The sequence below is a fragment of the Adiantum capillus-veneris genome, chromosome 8 (genome assembly GCF_014529385.1).
Source record: "Adiantum capillus-veneris isolate H3 chromosome 8, ASM1452938v2, whole genome shotgun sequence".
NCBI classification, from domain to species: domain Eukaryota; kingdom Viridiplantae; phylum Streptophyta; class Polypodiopsida; order Polypodiales; family Pteridaceae; genus Adiantum; species Adiantum capillus-veneris.
In genome coordinates, this window is record NC_140938.1 from 74490876 (window position 1) to 74512338 (window position 21463).

General features: G+C 41.5%; 1 protein-coding gene across 1 annotated transcript; it reads left to right on the forward strand.

Moving 5' to 3' along the window:
- Nucleotides 1-4264: 4264 nt before the first annotated feature.
- Nucleotides 4265-16440, forward strand: LOC147452381 (Pyridoxal phosphate (PLP)-dependent transferases superfamily protein). Its single transcript, XM_086518095.1, has 2 exons — nucleotides 4265-4533; nucleotides 15144-16440. Exons 1-2 carry the CDS (start codon nucleotides 4315-4317, stop codon nucleotides 16308-16310), a joined length of 1386 nt encoding a protein of 461 aa, XP_086374221.1. The 5' UTR covers nucleotides 4265-4314; the 3' UTR covers nucleotides 16311-16440.
- Nucleotides 16441-21463: the final 5023 nt, after the last annotated feature.

Sequence of the window (21463 nt, forward strand, 5' to 3'; positions counted from 1 at the left end):
GCTAATAAAATACTAATTTTTAAAGTACTATACTTTTTAAATTCAATAAAAGTACTAATTTTTAAAGTCCCATTAACATTGATTATTGCATCAAGTCTTCATTGATTTATCACAAAAGATGTGATAGTTCTCTCTCTCTCTCTCTCTCTCTCTCTCTCTCTTTTATAAATGGTTGGATGCCCACCCAGTGGCTCCTTCTCCATGCACCCATGATGGATGGTGTGCCACCCTTGCCATTCAACCCTCTCCTGGCAATGTAAAAAGCTCTAGCTAGCTCAAGAATTTTGAGTGGATGTGTCCGGGGCTAGAAGACGTGAACTAGCCTCTGCTCTAATGCATTGCAGACATGGACTAGCCCGTGGTGCTACTTGCTATTCAAGGGCTGGCCCTTGCATACATCAGTGCATATCGAGGAGCAAGCACAAGGAGGGTGTGCCACATGGCAATCCCTACATCACGCCACCTCCCCATCCCCATCCTCACCTAACCCGTGGCTCAAATATGTGCAGAACGGGCCTTCAAATGTAGTATTTTACCTAGCTACCTTGACCTGCGAGTAAGGATTTCTTAACTTGTGAGAAGAAGATTCTAAAAGGACTAATTGATCCTTTTCACTAGGCCATAGCCCAATTGCTCGCAAGCCCGCTTCTATTGAGCCTGTTCTTGGACCACCAATCCTCCCTCACTACCGTCTTGATCCCTCTTCTTCACACCCAGTGTCATGGCTCAATCTGGTCACGCCACATGAGAGGGTGGTGATGGGGTTGGAGAGGAATGAAATCTTATGTAGGAGTTTTTGCTCCTTGCCCCTCTTGCTAAGAGGACTAAATGTATCCAATCTCTTGTGTAGAACGCATGGCCTGCCCCTGCACAATATGTGAAGGGTTCCCTTCCTGCACCTTACTTCTTTGTCTTCTTCTACTTTGCCTTTGGGAAGCCAAAGAGGCATAAGCAATGTGTATCTTGATCCTTTATTGCTCCAAGATCTCTCTCTCTCTCTCTCTCTCTCTCTCTCTCTCTCACACACACACACACACACACACACACACACAAACGCAATGCGGCACCCAACTTGCAACCAGAGGCAATTTGCAATGTTAGCCATGACTTCTTCTAAAGTCAAACACTCCTTCTACCTATGTCCTTGCATAAGCAGCAACAACAACTTGGAACTAGAGTCGAACGGCTGCTTGCAGGTAGCTAGAATTGGGCATGCTTCTTTCCCACTACTATAATCCAGAAATGTACAAGCGGACGTTGGGTGTGGAGGCCAGCAACAATATATTTAAAGTCTCATGAAGGCAAACTCTTCGACGTCTGAAATCGATGCATATCAGTGTGATAAGTAAACACCGCCAGTTTCAGAAGTCATTATGGGTTGGAATAGGAGCCGCATCTAATGAGTATCACAAATAGCATTATTTCATGACACTTGGAATTTTTAACACATCGTGTCATCACATTGTTGCAGGAAATGTGCAACAAAGACATGGTTAGGACTATGAAACTTTGAGCTAAACTAGGAGGCTAGGGAGTCTCTTGAAATGCTATCAATTGGCTCACTGTGTGAGTCCCGAGAAAAAAAAATTGTCCACGTATATCTCTTCCCTCTCAAGCAAAAGTTTCAAAGTATTTACACAATCTACTGCAGTTTTGTCTAGGACTTTTTGCTCTCACTCTTAATTGGCTTTCTTGTTATCTGCTTGGCACGAGTATAAGTTGACACACTCTTCCCCGTACATTTGGTGCGTAATTGAGGTTCGACAAGTAAAAGATGAGATTGATTTGGAGGCATTGTGCAAAATCGTTGTTTTTAACAGGTTTTTTTAAATTAAAAAAAATCAATCCGAGAGGCTATGTGATGCACACCCCACCATCTCTCGGCTTTGGCATCATCGAGATAGTCAAAGCGGTGGTTGAATCCTCAACCTCGGGGATACCATGTAACCACCTTTCCCACTACACTAATGCCCAGATGATAACATTGTGCAAAATATTGATGTGGGGCAAGTAGGAGGGCCCCAATCAAATCAAATTGGCAATTATAGGAATCAATTGAGATACGAGGGACACATGTGGAAATTGAAGGAGACTATGTTAAGCGGCGTGTCAATCAGAGGCCAAGAGTGCGTGTGGGCAACGCACTCAGGCTACGGGCGATGGGTGACGCACTGAGGTGAGGGCGATGGGCGGATGGGGAGAAGACACGCAGAGGCTGAGGGCATAGAGGCAAACTTGCAATCAATTAATTATTGCATTGGTTGACACTTGGGAGCATCTCAAAGTGGCTGATCGAATGGTTACAGGAGGCCTCCAAAAGGTTGATTTTCCAATCGCTGTAGGTTTGAACCTACATTCTTCCTTTTACAAGGATAAGACAGCAATCCCCTAAGAGATGAGAAATGGAATCGGAAAGGAATCTCGAAATGAACTAATTAAAATAAGATAGGAGCCAATAAGTGTAGAATGATATTATTAAGCGTTCTTGGAGAAAAAATATCCTTGGCCATGTTGTACTTTTCTAAGTATGCCGCGTGAGTTTGCTTCGCATAACATCTATATCTATATTATTATAAAAGATGGAGGGATTTTGGCCCCTCCTTTGACCATGTGGCACAAGCTCATGCAATCCACAAGTGTGCCATGTAGCCCCGACAACTACGTGAGACACACAAAGAAAGAGAGATTGTTGTTGCTCAAGATGAGAGAGAGAGAGAGAGAGAGAGAGAGAGAGAGAGAGAGAGGCTACTAGAAGCGGCCGATTGTACTAGTATGTGTGTGTGTGTGTGTGTGTGTGTGTGAGAGAGAGAGAGAGAGAGAGAGAGAGAGAGAACCGATATTAAGGTCTCAATAATTTTTTCTCATACCTCACTTTCACTATATGAATGTAAAGCTTTTATTTTAATCACAAACAAAAACTAGGAAAGCCTCATGAAATTTTCAAATCGTTTATACTTAGTGGACGTACCTTTGTATAAGATTTCTTCGTTATATATGTTTGTAGGGTGCAAAGGACTCTCTTAACATTGAATGTGCTAGTTGACTTTCTCTTGTGTAGAATGCCTCTCACCTTGTTTGTATAGAGTCAAAAGGCTAGTTTAAGAACTTGCTATTATTTTATCATTGAGAGCATTTGGCCATTATGTGAAGCCCATGGTCTCAACGTGTGATTGTTAGTGTAACAAAACCATATGGGTGACATATGGCAAGCATATGACAACCGTTTGGTGTACCTTTGCTACTTCATTTGTTATTGAGTTATCCTTTAGTTGAGACACATTATTGGACCATGTAGCCTAAAAAATTTTGTTCTTATATATTTTCATTGCCATAATCTTTTCACAAATCGTTCAAAATCCTTATCTGGATGTTTAATTTGTTGGTCTTCGAATAATTACTTAAAACAATTTTCCTGTCAAGTTTAAAATGAACATTTGAACGAATATTGCCACTATTATTTGGACACTTTTATTTCAGGTATGTCTTAACTAATTCTTTCAAGTAAATGATTCCATCAATCGAACCAAAAAATGTCAATAAGTACTTTGATAGTTGTGTTGTAATATAAGCTCATACTATAATGTATATATATGTGTTGTTTCATTGGGCATGTGCATGCGGACACACACACACTTGTATACATAGCCATATATCTACAAGTGTGCGTGTTCGCATGTGCATGCGGACACGCAAACTTGTATACATAGCCATACATCTACAATATATCTATATACTATTATACAACTTCAATCTATTGAGCAAACAAGTTTAGAATTTGATTGTACACATGATAAACTAAAAGTTCCTCTTCTAAGTTCTCCCTGCGGAGAGGGAGGTGATATCATCATCTAATGATGGACGAGTAGATGGTCCTCCCTCCCTCCCTCCCTCCCTCCCTCTCTTGTGCATATGCATGCATACATACATACACACACAAACAAGAGAAAGAGAAAGACATAAAAAGTGCATATATATATATATATGAAGGCATTGATCTTGTCGGGTTTTGCAGAGCCCATTACAGGTTGCTTACAGAGGTTCTGCAGCCTGTGAGGTCCTCTCTCGCCAATTCAATCTGATGCATTCTGATTGAACGAAGTTTGGGAGGGCGAACGAACTCGATCGATGGGAACGAAGAACATTTTGCTAGGTGCCAATCAAAGGTTTACCTTTTTTATTGAAAATGTGGACGAATGCTTCGCATGCGCGTGGAGAGAGAGAGAGAGAGAAAAGAAGAAGAAGATCCCAAGAGAGAAAGAGAGAGAAGGCGAGTGAGCGAGCTTTTAGGGGAGACCCTCCGCCTGTCCCAAAACAATGCTCCATAGGGGTATAAAAATGATCCTTGGATCGCTCTCTAGCACGACCACTCTCCGCGCAAAGCTGGCGAAGACAAGCGACCTGGCGTGTAGGCAGCAGGCATTTACTGGAACCTGGCCACTGTCGTCCTTCTCGCCTGCTTCTGCACACAGAGCCATCGCCAAAGTCACTATGTCTACCAACGGCATTGCGAACACACCTTCTCTTCTTCCTCAGGTGCTCTCTCTTTACCTGCTTGTTTCGTGGTCACGCTTCAAGAAAATAGAGGCTCAAATCTTTTGTTGGAAGGGAAAAGGACCAAGTACTAGTGCAAGCATAGCAAGGAAGGCGGGGGGGGGGGAGTGTGTAAAAGGGTTTCTCAGTGTTAGTTGGGTATTAGCTTGACACACAATAGAGGGAGTTGGTTACAAACAAAAGCAGAAAGGCCCATCTTTAGTGAGCTAATTAGTTCAAAATTACATGATGTGTGCAATGCCGAGCTTTGATCAAGTAACACCTTGTATGCCAGCTCAACAAGTTGCGGGGTTTGTGCCAACAGCATCAACTAGCCATTTCGGGACTTGACAGCCTTGTCTTGTGCAATTCTTTTTGAGACGTTCTGCCGGTGCTTACAATTTTCCGTTATGGTAGTTGGGGTCTCTAAGTTCGTTAGGTCGAGTGATTGCGTTTGATAGATTTTGGGCTGTTGCTGTCTTACTTGTCCTTAATCTTTGTTGCAACAGTCTGCTTTCTTTCTTAAATTCTGCTATTTTGCTTGTATTTTTGAGTTTTTTCTTACTCCCTGTTTGTTTGCTTTCCTCTTGGAGATAGTGTTGGCCTCTCTCTCTCTCTCTCTCTCTCTCTCTCTCTCTCTCTCTCTCTCTCTCTCTCTCTCTTTTTCTTTCTTAAATTTTGCTATTTTGCTTGTATTCTCTTACTCCCTGTTTGTTTGCTTTCCTCTTGGAGATAGTGTGGCCTTTCTATCACCCAAGTGTGGTAGATTGGTTATGCCATTACCCTCTTGAATAACAGGTCTTGAGTTCAACTCTCCTCGTTGGATAGATCTTTAAGGTCTCTTGGGATAGTTTCCTATGACGTTAAAATTCTCTTCTTCTCGGGGGGGGGGGGGGGGGGGGGGGTATGTGTGCTAATAAAAAGAGGAAAATCGTATAATCTTTCTATCATCCAAGTGTGGTAGATTGGTTATGCCATTTCCCTCTTGAATAACAAGTCTTGAGTTCAACTCTCCTCGTCGGATAGATCTTTAAGGTCTCTTGGGATAGTTTCTTACGACACTAAAATTCTCTTCTTCTTCTTCTTCTTCTTCTCTCTCTCTCTCTCTCTCTCTCTCTCTCTCTCTCTCTCTCTCTCTCTCTCTGTGTCTCTGGACTTACCAAGGGCGCAAAATGGCTGAAAGGTTTGCTACTTGGGAATCAGTTAGAGCTTTGAAAGTTGAGTATCTCCACTTCATTGATGAGGAGATCAATAGTTTATGACACCATCGGGATGGGTGTCTTGTGTTTTGAACGGATGTTATGTGAACCCAGTGTGGTCGATCGCTTTTATAAAAGGAGGCCAAGGCGATATTTGTAAGGGACGACCTCCACTGACAGAGTGCTAGCGGTTAGCGCGTGAGACTAGGAGTGCGTGAGGTCACTTCCATAGTAGCCATGAAGGTTTTAAATGGTTTTGCTAGATCAAGAAACACCATTCTAAATGTTGCTTCAACAACTATGATTAACAAGCCATAAATATGCATGTGCAAAGCTTATTTATATAATACCGTAACACAGAGATTACTTACAAACGACTAGGAGCGGGTCCAAAGCTCCCCTTGAGTTAAGAAGACAAAAAGTGTGTAATTCCATGTGACATAGAGACTAGCAAGAAGCATTCACCCTCGTAATGTTTCGAGAGAAGGTTCGAAATGTTTTGTAAGTTTCGTCATTCAAGAAAGGAGTTTCTTGGCAACTATGGTCACCTTAAGGAGGTGAGGCCAAGTGGTATGGGACTCTTGGTCTTATAGCCTACATTCTTGGACACTGGTCCAAGCTAGGGGGTGCTGTTGAGGATGGTGGCTATGGTTGGGGTGGTTGGCCCAGCGCTTCGTTCCATCGGCGGTCTAGGCAGTCAGGAAATCTTCTCCTATTGTTTGTTTCACCCTCCCCATGGATATGCTATGGTTGTGTAAGGTGCAACGGAAGTGAGTGTTGAACTTTGCTCAGGATGAGTGCTCCGAACTGTGCTCAAGGTTGCTTTTACTTACGGAAGGGAGAGCCTTCCGTTCCTTTAGTGAGAGTGCAAATGATCACAAACAAAGCGGCAAACACTGTGAATGAAGGTGCTAAGACTGAGAGATAGAGAGAGAAGAATACGACACCAAGAATGTTGTCAAACCCTCCTCCGAAGGCCCCACTCTCTATGGTGAGAGTGGTCTACTATTGATTGCACATATCTCTACAATGCAATGGACTTGCTGACGATGTCGACGACGAGACGAGTTGAAATGTGAAAAGGCTAATGGTTGAAATGTGCAAATCTTGTATCTGCTCAATTCTGACTCTATGTCGGTGACGACGGTGATGACGATGATGCGATCGATGACGACGCGCTGAAAACGCAGATGCTGAAATCTGTGTGTTCGAGGTTGAATCTGTAAACGTTGGGTTATCTGACCGTGGGGCAAGGATCTGCTGCGGGAAGGTGAGATCTGCAAGGTTTGGGGGCTATTCTGCTGTGTCTATTTGCTGGAAATGTAAAACGCTGATGCAAAGGCTGAATCTGTCACGAAGAATCTGCAAAACGCTAGGTTGACTGTATGATGCAAAAACGCTAGGGTTGACCTGTGGTTTGATGCAAAAACGCTATGGTATTTGCTGGGAATCTGCTACCGCCGGCTGATCTGCACAACTGCAAAACGTTGGGGTTGATCTCTGATGAAAACGCTAGCTGTGCTCTGCAGAAAACGCTATGGGTGTCTGTTGCAAAAAGGCTAGATGTCTTGCTGAGAAGATGCCTGTCAGACGTTGGGTCCTTGCTGCCACTTCTGCTTGAAAGTGCTAGTGCTAGGTTTTCTTATATATATCCTTAGCCAATTTGCTCTACCCTGTTTCCCAACAAAGTCACTTATTAATAATAAGTGAAAAATGGCTAAAATAGAGAAAATAGGTCTGTGCACTGTAAAAATGCTCCTGATGGGTTTTGATGGTAATCTGATGATCATGATGTGTGCAACGAGAGGATATGCAACTCTTCTAAGTGCCTGGACATGCACAATCTGCGAACAGACTCACAAAAGTACCAGAACACTTCCTAATTTAATTGAACTGAACCCATGTCATGAAGTAGCTTGTCCACGTGCACATAGGGTTAGATGTGCACGTGACAGGTTGTTATGTCCTTCTCCATTGTGATATCTCTCTTAGCTCCCCTGTCTCTCCCTTCTTCTTGCTTCGGCTCCACTCTAACACGATGAAGGGTTTGAAAAAAGGCAACAAATGCCATAGTTGCAAGGAGTTTCAAAAATGGGGAAACGCAAACGGCTAGGAAATGGGAGAAATAGAGTTTCGAGCTTGGGAGGAAATGGGGAACGTGAAACGTGATTTTAATTAAATATAAAAGGTCTAGATAGTATATTATAAAGAGATATTAGTTATAGCTTGTATTGTAAAACTTAGAGCACTGAACATTCTCATTAACTATTATATTTACTTGTGACCATTGACTTGACCATTTATACTTCAATCACAACAATTGATTATCCATTATTAGTGTCACTATTCACATGAAAAGCTAAAGAGTACAACATACTACTTAAGAGTTGCATTTCAACACAAGTACATACTATTGAAGTTCAAAGCATAGTCGCATGAATTATGAAAGCATAATACCAAAATGATATCAAGAGTCAAGGTTGAATACATCATAAAAGCTAAAATATGAAATGTATGGGCTCAAAATGACTCATGACAATAACTAGTGGTTAAGGAATGCGTGGGACTCAAAATGAAATTTCCAAACGTTTGGAGCCACCACTATCTCCCTACCCATGATGCACGGACACATGATTCCATGCATTGTCTTTCGGGTGATGGCAAGCCGTCGCAGGGTGCGATTGATCCGAGTCCTTGAATCCTTGTTGTGTGTGTGTTTTGTAGAGAGGGGAGGGGTATATGCAATTTGCAGGATGTTCTCTTCAACGCACCTACAATGCAAACGAAAGGCATAGTGTACAGAAAATAATGCTCGGTAGATGTTGGTTGAATTAGGGGATTTTTTTTTTGAAGGCTCCAAAACGTGATTCGTAACACCAAAACGGCATGAAAATTGAAATGTTTCACCATTTCGGAACAGCCCAAAATGCCAACCATGAAAGATGCTTGTCATCAAGGCCGAGAGATAGCACTTGATATTAGAGAGGGGATTGATGGTTGCCAGGTTTGCCAAGCTCAAATGGAAGGCGAGGGCTGGTCCGGAAAACACTCAGAGAAGGAGAGAGTGATCCCTCTTAAAAATGCTAGAGAGATGTTGGTCCTTAGCACTAGTAAAGATTGGGATCGATAGGACCCAAGGGTTTGTTAATATAGGGGGTTTAAATGGCCTAGAAATTTGAGTCACATAGTGACCTGTGAGTGTACATGTGCACACATTGACTTTCTGGCATTTTTTTCTGGGACTTGAATCGATGCGTTCCCCTCGACCTTATCTACATGCTCGTGTTGCTAGATGCCCAACTAAGTGTAACAACTGTCAAACACCTACACAAACCATTTATGCAAGAGGGTTTTAAAACTTGGAAAGACTATTATGGACTTGTCCGGAGTTCGGAACATGCCTGTCTTGGGAACAATAACCATAACTAAATCCGTCACTATGTAGACAAACCTTGGCTCCAAAGATGTAGTAGTGGCATGTCGACGTGGCACAGAGACATGTCTATGTGACAAGTTATAATAAGCCACGAGCTGGAGATGGAGAAGAGGAGTGAAGTACAAAGCTTGAAGAAGCACACAAGCAGAGGAAGGATATTACTCAAGTGGATAGGCAAAAAGTAAAGAGGTTTAATTAATACCAAAGTGCAAATCTTCAATATATAGATTGGTAGCATCCAACGACACTAACTACATGACTAAAAATAATGCATGGTTTAAAAGATGGTTTATATATTGGAGTGTAATTGTTTATCCAATAGTCCCCCCTATCAAGTGTTATCCACTTTTGATTTAATGGCTTCCACAAATTTTAGGTAGGTTGCAGTTTTGGACATTTAAGGTTTGTCCCCCCTATAGAGTTGATGTCTCTACATTCTTGGATTTTATTCTATGAAGGCTTCACCAGATTGTGAGAGGTTACACCAAAAGAGTGGATCTACAAACATTTTTAAAATGTGTATATGCTGCGTAGTGAAGGGGTCTTAGCCCATCATGGAGCTAATGTCTACCCTTTTTACAAAGATGAACAATCTTTGACTAATGTCTACCCTTTTCACAAAGATGAACAACCTTTGACTCATTTGCCACACATGATGCCCCAAAGATCGGATAGATCCTACAGGCTCTGCAAAGAAGTAGGAGCTGTGACAAAGTGATGATGTGGTATGACCTAACCGGACCTGAAGAGGAGAGCAAGAGCCGAGCTGGAGATGGTGGATAGGAAGATCAGACAAGATCTTAGCCGAACAACGCATAAAATGTGGCAGAATTGTGACGTGTTTTGCAATGGTTGACGTGGCCATACGTATGGACGCTACTGACGCAGCGAGTGAGAGCTTTTTGGCGTCAGTTATATTGTTAGAGCCTTTTGGCACCAACTTTTGATAGATGAGGCCAAGGGCCTACAAAGTGATGCGAGGAGAGCCATTAGCGCTTCGAGATTTGACGAGTGGGGTCTCCTCAACAGTTGTTAATTGTGAAGATTGAATCAAAAAGAAGTATCACAAGGGGTGCCTACCTTAAGAGCTGTGCATTTGAGTTGTGAATGTTGTCCCACTTTGTCTAAGTGTTTAGTTTTCTTTCAAGTTTGAGTTTTTGTTGTTTTAGTTAGTGAGGTTGGTGTTTTGGTTCAATTAGTGGTGGTGTGTTTTGTTTCACCACCTTGTCAGTGACTTGTCAATTACAATGGTATGAAAACACCAATCGGGTTTTCTTCTATGAAGAGTCCCATCTGATTTTTGTAGCAACCAACCATGGACGCAACAGTGGAACAAGAAAGTGGAAGCCGAGGATGAGGAATTGGCTCATGAGGAGGAAGGTGATAATGGCGATCCTACAATGGAGCTCGATGCACAACTTATCTTGCAGAGGCTCATGTGAGAGCAAGGTAGGAGGAAATCCGATTCCTCACGGAACACTTTCTCACTTATCCTAGGATCCTCAATATGAAAAACACATGATGGTTCAAACGGTGAATATAGTTTTCTGGCATTGGATTGTATAGGTCAGTCCCAAGTTGAAGGTAAATGCAAAGACTTCCAGCGACAAGAAGGAATCCAACTTTTTAGTTTGTCAAAGATAGATTTAATGAGAGATTTAGAAATAGGTGTAGCAATATTTGATGAATATGGGGCATGGGCCAAGCATGTGCCATAAGACAACACCATTTTCAAGCTTTTTGGGAGGAGATTTTTTCAGATATGGCGGCCAAGAGTCGTGACTTTGGGTGCTTTTGGGTCTTTTGGTGTAGACATTGGTGCATACGGGCCACATGGTGATGGTGGAGGTGCTTATGGACCTTACGACATAGGGATGTTTGGCGCTTATAGAGCAGGGATGCCAAGGCGGATGGGAGGGATGGATGGGGCTATGTGAGGCATATTTGGAGGTCCTTATGGATAGCCTATAGGAGTGATGACTAGAGTGCAGTGTGCGCGATGGAGGGATGCCTTCTATGTTTGGGACATCTTTTAGAGGGCAACCACATGATGTTGCCGAGCAGGTCTTATAACTTGATGCCTTGTGGTGGCAAACCTCCACTCCTAGAAGCATTAGCCCCTCAACTAGGTGCTCCTCGTGGTATTTCTTTATTCCATTAGACCGAACTTGAAGTTTACAACTCGTAGAGTCACGCCCTCCCTCTGAATCATCCTAGAGTTGCAGTCCACTAGGCCAATCCAGTTATCCACTCTAGTCGCACTCTTGACCTCTCTTTTAGAGGCACGGGTCCAAGGACCAAAAGCAACCTCCAAAAGTGATTTTAAAGTGATATCTACTTTTTATGACTGTAAAAAGCACCAAAGTCGATTGCTATAGAAAATTGATGCACAAAAGCATTGAAAATGTCAACGCTTTCCATAATTGGCACCCAAAAAGTTGCCTCGCGTCTAGATGCCAGATCAGAATGCCATGCTGACGCGTGATGACATGAAACGTTTCGTGGTTTGGTCGTTTCGAGGTTTTCAAATGATTCGTTTCGAGACTTGTGGAAAACGAGACAGGTTTGTATACATATTATTTATAGGTCCAGATACCTTGTCAACACGTTGTATGAATTCCTTGTCAATAGTACAGCACCGCCATGCCAGTTTGTGGTTCCCACTAGGACTTCCATTGCGTTTCACACTGCCACCGGCTGAGACTTGGGTCCTCCATTCTGCTCCAACTCTAACTTTGCTTTACTCCTCTTTTGGCTTGGTGCTCTACTCCAACTCTGCTCTAACACCCCCCCCCCCCCACCCAACACACACACACACACAAAGGAAGAGGAATCACCCTCATTTGTGTGTGCAAAACAAACATAAAACCAATTATGTAGTAAACACCAAGTTTGTGTAGACATGCCAATGACCATCCCTACAAGATAGTACATTACAAAGCATGTATCTGCACATATCCTAATCGGCACTGGATTTTGGAAAATAGTCTATGTCCAATAGCTCATATTTATCATTCAGATGCAAACAATCTATCGAGTCTTCTCATCCAATTTAGAACTCTTGATACACTAGGATCACCATCCGGTCCATGGTTGTCATTGTACGGTAATGTACGGTACGGTTTTGTTCGGGAAAATATAGTGTATTACAATAAATATCGTACTGTTTAGATTAATATGGTGCATTTTAAAAAAAACATCAAGAATTGGTTAATATCTTACAATGTGGTGTATTGTACGATATGGGCATATTTGTGGATCTGGGCTACCCCTTACAGAATCTTCCATGGTCCAGTCATCTCATCCTTTTGAAACTCTTGCTGCACTAGGATTAGCATCAAGCTATCTCATCCAAACAAAATTCTAAATGCATTAGGATCACCATGAAGCCATCTCATCCAAATGGAACTCTTGATGCACTAGCTTCTCTAAAAAGAGAATGTTGTATTCCTCACATACCCAAACAAATATGTAAATTTGGAAGAGTAAACAACCTTTATTGCAACCATGCATAGAAGTTTCTAGGAAGAATACCAACAGCCATAACATCTATTGTAGTCTAAAAGACATAACAATAAGTATGTTCCAATGCGGTGTTGATCTTTCATGGCGAGTGGAGTGCTTTATGCGAAAGGCATTGTACCAGACTCAACTACTTAATACCTATTGAGCTCTACATAGAGAAGGTCCTCACATGTATAATTCCAACCATCGAGGACTATTTACCCAATCATCCTTCTCCAAACTAAACTTCTAAGAACTCCACAGCTCCTCTTAGTAGAAGTCTAGAAGATCCCTCTCTAAACCTTTTTGAAAAGCTCTACAACATGCAACTTTTCTCAATAGATTCTACAATTTTTTTTTTCTTACATGTAACGTTTCAATAGATTCTACCAATCTTTTTAATCACACATCTTTCGAGACACAGAATGTGTTCGTGCCTTGGATTTCTTTGCTTGTTATCTTCTACTTTTTTGTCTTCCACTTGGTCAGAGACACTCCGTAGAACTCCAAAAGCATATAGACCACTGCTTTTCTCGTCTGCTCTAACTTTGGAAGTAGACCTTGTTGATTTTGGAGCTGCTTTCCCCTTGCTTCATCTGCCATTGGCTCAACTTTTGCAACATCATAAATCTTCTATTGCCAAAAGCTCCGTGTCCTCAAATTGCTAGCTACTCTTTCTTTCTTCTTTTGGAAGATGAGCTGATGGCGTATGAGAAGATGTCGTTTTCATAGTTGATTTTTGTAGTTCTTGATCGGATTGCTTTGTGAACAAGGTTGTCATCATACGGTTGTATGGTGAAGTTTATGTACGGAAAAATACAAAGTATTATAATTGATATTGTACGCTTTAGGTTTGTATGGTGTTAAAAAAAAAAAAAGGTAAGAACCATGAAATATCGTATGGTACATTGTATCGTACGATCATATAATATGTTGTATTTGGACAATATGGCATATGTACACCGTGCAAAAAGCTCCATGTCTGTGAAGAACCATTGCTTGAGCTTTGATACCACTGTAACTGGCAAGTCACCTTGGCAAGGCGGTAGAAACGTGGCAACAATCCCAAATTGAACTGAAACAACAAACTCTTGAACTTAAAAAGAGAGAGAACATAGTACTAGAGACATAGAGTGGCGGAGTTCCAGTCCCAGAAGCTTTGGCCCCTCAACTAGGTGCCCCTCCCCGTATTTCTTTATTCCATTGGACGAAAGTCTAAATTTACAACTCTTAGAGCCACGCTTTCTCTCTGAGTCATCCACGGGCCCGGTGCTAGCATGCCACATCATCACTTTGTGACAAGGTTTTAAAGCAATCAATTTTAGTGCTTTTGAGCACTTGTAAAAGCAAGGTGCCAAGGCCCTAAAAATTTGTGCCTTGGGAGACTTTGTCACTCACACTTTACGAGTGGGCTCCTTTCGCCAGTTGTACACTCAATTCCAATATAAAAGAATACCACAAGGGGCACCTAATTGAGGGGCCAGTGCATTTGGGAGTTGAACTCCACAACTCCGCGTCTCAGCTCAAGTGTTAAAAGTTCTCTTTCGGTTAAAGTATTTACAGTGTTGCAGATTTGTTCCAGTTGTTATAAAGTTTGTTCTTCCCATTGGCACGTGGTGCCATCCGGTTAGAGTATCCTGGTGCCTTGTGAGTTTCTCTTCAAAAGTGGTTTGCTTGATGGTGTGGGGATTGGACTTGTCAGATTCTTGATACTCTTTGTGGCTCTGAGATCCTTTAGACTTGCTGTGCACCCAGGATCTAAGAGGGGGTATTACAGAGTTTTGGAGGTCATTTGGTGGGTTTCCCGCGGTAGAGAGCATTTGGTGGGTTTCCCGCAGTAGAGAGGGCTTCTTTGTGGCTGGATGTGGCTTTGGAGGCTCACTTAGTATGTAGGGTCATGAGGGAAGGATGCAAAGACAGTCAGAAGATTGGAGTAATTGAAGTTATTGGTCTAATTGGACATTAAAACTATCGTTTAGTTTAAAATATCATTATATTTTTTGCAAGATGGGATTGTATAAAACTACTTGGGCTTAGAGTTCTAGCTTGTAGTGTACTCATAGATGATGAGGCTAGGTGAGTAGATTGTAAGAAAATGAGTCGTTGGTGAGATGTAACCTTGGATTCACCCACCTTTCCTATGTTAGTTGGAATTTCGACTTTAACAAACATTGTGTCATGGTATGCAACTCATGCTTAACTTGCTTGTCAGCATATTTTTAGTGAGCTGGTGGTATTAATAAACAGTGAATACGGCCTTTGTGAGCAAAGCTTTTATGAAGAAAAAAAGTGAACGACTTTACACAAACAATGGACTCTTTTGAATTATTTGAAGAAAAGATAGGTCAAGTGCATACACAGAATTCTGTGACAAGAATCAATGCCAGCTTTTTATTATCAAGACGTTTCATGGTAATTTTTATGTCATGCTTCTCTAGAGGTGAATTGTTACTTATCTTTTGCTTGTCAAACAGATTTCACGGAGGTTAGAGAAGTTCAAAACAACCATTTTTACTGAAATTAGCATTCTTGCTGTGAAGCACCAAGCAATAAACCTCGGCCAGGGTTTTCCTAATTTTGATGGCCCCGATTTTATTAAAGAAGCAGCCATAGAAGCTATCAAGCAGGGGAATAACCAGTACGCAAGAGGTTTTGGTATTCCCCCTCTTAATGCTGCCATTGCTGACAGGTTTCATAAAGATACCGGCCTTACGGTGGATCCAGAGACAGAGGTTACTGTTACGTCAGGTTGTACGGAAGCCATTGCTGCATCAATGATAGGGTTAGTCAACCCTGGGGATGAGGTTATTCTTTTTGCTCCATTCTATGACTCATATTTAGCAACCCTTTGTATGGTGGATGCCACAGTGAAAACAGTGACTTTAAGGCCACCGGACTTTGCTGTGCCTGAGAAGGAGCTCCGGGAAGCTTTCTCAAGAAAAACAAGAGCCATCATGGTTAACACACCTCACAACCCCACTGGGAAAGTGTTTTCGAGGAAAGAGCTTGAGCTTATTGCCTCTCTCTGCAAGGAGCATGATGCACTGGCATTCACTGATGAGGTTTATCACAGGCTGATATTTGGTGCGGAGCACATATCTTTGGCCTCTTTGGATGGAATGTATGAGCGTACAGTCACACTGAATTCACTCGGGAAAACGTTTTCCTTGACAGGGTGGAAGATCGGATGGGCTGTAGCACCTCCCAATTTGACCTGGGGTGTTCGCCAGGCGCATGCGTTCTTAACATTTGCAACGGCAACTCCCTTTCAATGGGCTTCGGTCGCTGCTTTGAAGGCACCAGAGAGCTTTTATAAGGAACTCACTGAAGACTACAGTTCCAAGAAAGACATACTGGTGAAAGGATTGAAGGAAGTAGGGTTTGAGGTGTTTGAGCCACAGGGTACCTACTTTGTTATGGCAGATCACACTCCTTTTGGTTTTGCATCCGATGTCGAGTTTTGCAAGTTTCTTATTGAGGAGGTCGGTGTTGCTGCCATTCCTCCGAGTGTTTTCTACACAAATCCTGACGATGGTAAGAATCTTGTTCGCTTCGCATTTTGTAAAGATACGGATACTTTGAAGCAAGCGGTAGAAAGAATGAAGCTCAAGTTAAAGAAGAAGGTTGTATCTCATGCATAATGAATACATCAAAGTTACAGGCAATTACATGTAGAAACTTCCATGATGTTAAAGAAATCACAATCCACTATTGTGTAATTGAATAATGGTGGCTTCGGGTGCGCCTAAAAGTCTTATCATTTTGCTTTGTTGTGCTGTTCGATTTTCAGCTATGTATGTTACAGTTGCCAAGCTCTCTCTCTCTCTCTCTCTCTCTCTCTCTCTCTCTCTCTCTCTCTCTCTCACAATCTGTACTATTGAGGATGGTGGGTCCTTCAGGACGCCCGGGTTTGCCTGCCCTCAAGCAAATCAAAATATTTTTTACGAGGACTCCAAGCTCAGAGGTGTCTGTAGGAGTCGTATAGGAAGAACCAGGGTGGTGGAGAATAATGCTGGGTAATGCGGTTATATGCTCAAAAGTGAAGGTAGCATGATGCCTGGAATGAAAGTAGAAATATGAGCAACTAAGTTGTTCCATACCACTATATGGCTATCTATATACCGTCTCTGAAGATTTGGATGAGGTATATGTCTCTGTGATGGAATCATGTGGAGACATTTGCAATGGAGGTGCAAATGTTTGTCAAAGTATTGCAAATATAATGTCTTGCCTCAATTCAGTAGTTGAGGAGACACACCACCAAAGAATGTTAGAGAATTACATATGTAGTATTTATGCAGGTTTGTGTCCAGGACATTCAACTAGAAAGAGATTCCCTAGCAACATTTCCTAATGCATACCACCCACCATCTATCTAAACATGCAAAGTCTACACCACTAATGATGAAACTGGTCATGGAGAGCTAACCAAAAATCTTCTGGGAAAGGTCTTGCAAGCTCTTGAATCCATGTTACATGTCAAGGGAGTGTCTGCATGATCACATTCTCATTAGCACTTGAATACAGGCTAGTAATAACTTCCCACAAAAAACAGCGATGATGTTAGTATTCGTGTTAACTTGCTCAAATTCAAATCAATTGAATATGTAACCTTGTCGTCTCACATGGGCAAATAAAAAACTTTGATGGCAAAGTGTAACCTTCTTAGGGGTGTGTGTCTTTACAAGTGGGTTTGACCTACAGGGCACTTCTGAGAGCATGGACTTAAATTTTGTGATAAAGCTCCTTTGTGAGCATGTGATTGGAGTATCTATCTTTCAAAATATCAACCTTGGGAGTAATCTAATGTTACATTGAAACCGTGCGCCTACTAAAAAAACCCCACTCCCCTCTAATGTATACATAAAAGTATACATTTGTGGCCATTAGGAATCATCTTTGGTTAACTCATGTAGATTGTAAATGGTCAATTGCAATTAGGAAATCAAGGAGTCGTGCACCAAGGGTGATAACTCTTGTACTAGGTTCTAGTTATCTTTGGCACATAGAACATTGAAATCATGATCCTATTAATTGAATGGGTATCACTTCATCAAATCTTTGATTGATTATTGTTTTTCTAAATTGTTTATGAGCTAATGAAATGGACGGTGTTGTCGATACATGTTTGCAATGTATCTAGTTAATAAACACACTATGATTGACACATTGTCCATAGTCTTAAGCATTAGAAGTGTGGTGATAAAACCTTCTTCATAATTGGTTTGCATCCAACGTATAAGTATTCATAGGGTATTTTAGTTAGTGTATAGCTACAAAGCAAGTAACATTACCTTTATTTGTATTTAGTCACAAGTCACATTTATTGCAATGCATATTTTATGAATAGCATTTTATGTAATGCACTTTCTTGTATTAAAAGTTGAATTGTCATTACTCCATATTCGCCTAAAATTTATGGAAATAGTAATTTTCATTTTTAAGATGTATTTTATGGAACTGAAAATCTTTGTTGTAGTTGTCAATGTTACGGTCCCATTGGGGTTGTATTTAGGCATATGATTCCAAAGCATGAAGCATGAAGGACAGTACAATGTCAAGGCTCCTCACCATGAACATTATGTCTTTGAAAACAAGCCCATCCTATGTGAACAAAGAAGAAAGCATTGAGGGTATAGCATTTATAATTTTCTAATAACCTAACAGATGGCTGAATTCATTGGGAGCGGCAATTTTTTTTGTATCATTAAATTAAGGGGTTCTCCTCATAGTAGAGATCATAAACAGTGCTTACAAATCTGTATATAAATACACGTCTAACAATCTAATCAAGCTACCATGCATATTAGAGACCATTATGAAACTAGAAATCGAGAGATCAAATGCTTCAACAAATCTTAGGCAACATGGAGCACCCCCACCCACCCCCCCTCCCCCCTCTGTGGTTATTGAGCTCTATGTCTTTCTAGGTATTAGGGCAATGAGTTTTTTCTCACCAGAGAGAGAGAGAGAGAGAGAGAGAGAGAGAGAGAGAGAGAGAGAGAGAGTTTGTAGTGCTTTTGAGGTGGCATTGTGCAATTGTCCTTTTTCATTTATGCTTGCAAACTTTCATCCTCATTTAGGGTTCAATTAAGCTATCGTCCACACACAACTGCCGGCAGTCAACAAAGCCACCTTGGGTCCCTTGGGTTTTGATTGCTCAATAGCGCAAGGTGAAAGATATTATAAAGTCCATGAAAACTTCAATAGTTTTAATGCACTCTCTTAGGATCGTGTTAAGGACCAAAAGCTCACTTGTCTAAAGTTGCAAAAATTGGCATAGCTTGCGTGCACAATGACATTGAGACTGAGAACTCGTTTGGAGTTTATTTTTTCTATGGCTAATGAGGGATCTTTGTCTATAAGTGTCCGCACCACAATTTACAAGCTTGCGATGTTGGTTCATTGGATTTCACAAAGGAGATCAACACGGCTTCGATACCCACCGCAAAGCTAAACATAGAGGAAGAGTTTTGTATGTTTGAAACACACTTCCCCACCACCATGCTTACTATTCAAGTGCGTCTCTTGGTGCACACAGTTTACAAGGTGGAAATAGCAAGGACCGTGTATTTTAGATGGATTTTTGTGGCAAAGGTTGTGCGAAGAGATAAGCTGCTGCCTTATCCCACACCTTATGGGCATTCGGGTGTGCTGGATATAGGTTGCCCAGTATAAGAATTTCCAAGCATACCATGCCTTAAACACATGCTGGTTCTGGTTGACTTTAGTTGTTTGCTGGATTAGGCTGTTGTGTAGAAATGTGCTAGGTTGATTTTTGCTTTGGAGTTCTTCAATATGTGTAGTAGCGTGCTAAACAATTTTTCATCAACATGAGAAGGGTTGTTTTTTTGACAGATGGTCTTAGCAATAGACTTGTACACTGTCCCATATTCAAGAACTGTTCTACTGGGACTCCCTGAGCTCCCCTTTTGCGTTTCTTAGTGGCTTCTTCAGCATCTTCATTTAAGTGTTTGTTGACTTCCTTGGTTGAGCATGACTTGGCCTTGATATGGTATGGCATTCTGAGAACATGTCCCAGAGCTACTGATGTGGCCTAGACCTCTCGACCACTGGCCTCTCGACTTGCTTGATAGATCTACATCAAAGTCCATTATGGTGGCCTCGAGCACCACTTCTAGATCACAAAACTTCAATAATGTGCGTTTATTCAAATGGAATGCATATTTCCAAATCTTAGTATAGGCTACTGAGAAATCCTGATTGTATGTTCTATCTGTTCTTCAATGAACTGTGCGGCATGGTCCACACTTTCTTGCATCTCTCTGACACTTTCTTTGTCTTTTCCATAGCTTTACCTTTTGATTCCACATGTGAAGATAACCACGCGGTTGTAGTGGTGGAGAAAGAGAAACAAGAAAGCTTTGGTGTGTCGGGTTTGAAGCCAAAAGGTGTATCAGTGGAGCTTGAAGATGGTAAAGGTATGGAGCTTGTTGTATGTTGTGTAGACAATGAAGTTGTAGAAGGTTCTGCATGAGAGGTAAGGCACGCGATAGATTGAGATAGAAGTTCATGTTCATGCACCTTTCACATAGTTATCTTTATACACGCCATGAATGCTCCACAATCGTGCTCTCTTAGTTTTAGGGCCGCCGTCTGCCATGTGTCCTTCATGCGTTGGTCTGGCCACCTACTTATTACTTGGAAGATTTTGACCTTGATTGATGATTGCAAGTAGCCATTAAGGTTGTTGAACTTTTTTGGTTCTGGCTGTGTCTGATTCAAAACTACATTGTACCTCTCAAGTAGTTTAGCTAATTGCTGGCACATCTCCTGAACTGGCCTAATGTGGAAGTTCAGTAATTCACTTTCTGATTCGAAATGGTTTTTTGGCTTTGGGGCTACTGGGATTTCTTTTGATCTGGCATAATATAGTTTTATCTTGGCCCCTTTGTAACTTCATGCAACAGTAATCCAGAGAAGTCCCTTAATCTTACTGTTCCATTAGATAATACCCAATCAACCTCATAGGGTCTAGACCAAGCCATCTTCAAGTTAGGTTTCTTTGGTCCTAGTTTTGACCGATATAACAGTACCAGATCCCTTTTCTTGAACTCCATGGCCTTGATTTTATTGCCATGCCAACGTTTCCTTCTTTGCTAAACAACCTCCTGTTCCAGCATGGCTCATTGTCTGCGTTCATCGAGCTGTTACAATTCATTCAACCTCTGTTTCAGATTCTGATTGAAATCCATGCCATGTTCTACTGCCAGTCTGACACTGGGAATTGTAAACTCTATTGGAACTACTGCCTCTATTCCATACACCATTTTGAAGGGTGTCGTACCAATGGTAACCTTGTAGGTAGTCCTATAGGTCCGTAATGATATCTAGAGTCTGCCATCCTACTGGTGTGGTTCTTTCTGAACAATCTTTATGAGAATGGTCTTGTTGCTACTTTCTACCTGACCATTGCACCTTGGATAATATGGCGTTGATTTCCTATGCTTCGCTAAAAAGATATTAGTCAGTATCTGATTTGTTTTATTTATAAAATGGGTTCTCTGATCTGAGATGATCTTAATGGGACAACCATATCTGCAAATGATATTCTCATACAAGAAAATAATTGTTGATTTGGCAGTGTTATTTCATAAGGCTTTAGCTTCCACCCACTTGTTGGTATAATAGGTGGTCATAATGATGTACATGTTCTTTCTCTTACTTCAACTTCTGCTTTTCTCTTTTGTCTGGATAACTTTGCAGTCTCTGGTAATGTGTGTCTGATGTCATCTAGATCCACCATCAACTTCTAGATGCGTTCACATACCTT

Bases quoted from the DNA above. Each gene is read 5' to 3' on its own strand.
- LOC147452381 (XM_086518095.1), top strand. From the start codon at position 4,315: ATGCTCCATAGGGGTATAAAAATGATCCTTGGATCGCTCTCTAGCACG. The intron at 4,534-15,143 runs GTGCTCTCTCTT...CTTGTCAAACAG, and splicing joins CACCTTCTCTTCTTCCTCAG to ATTTCACGGAGGTTAGAGAA.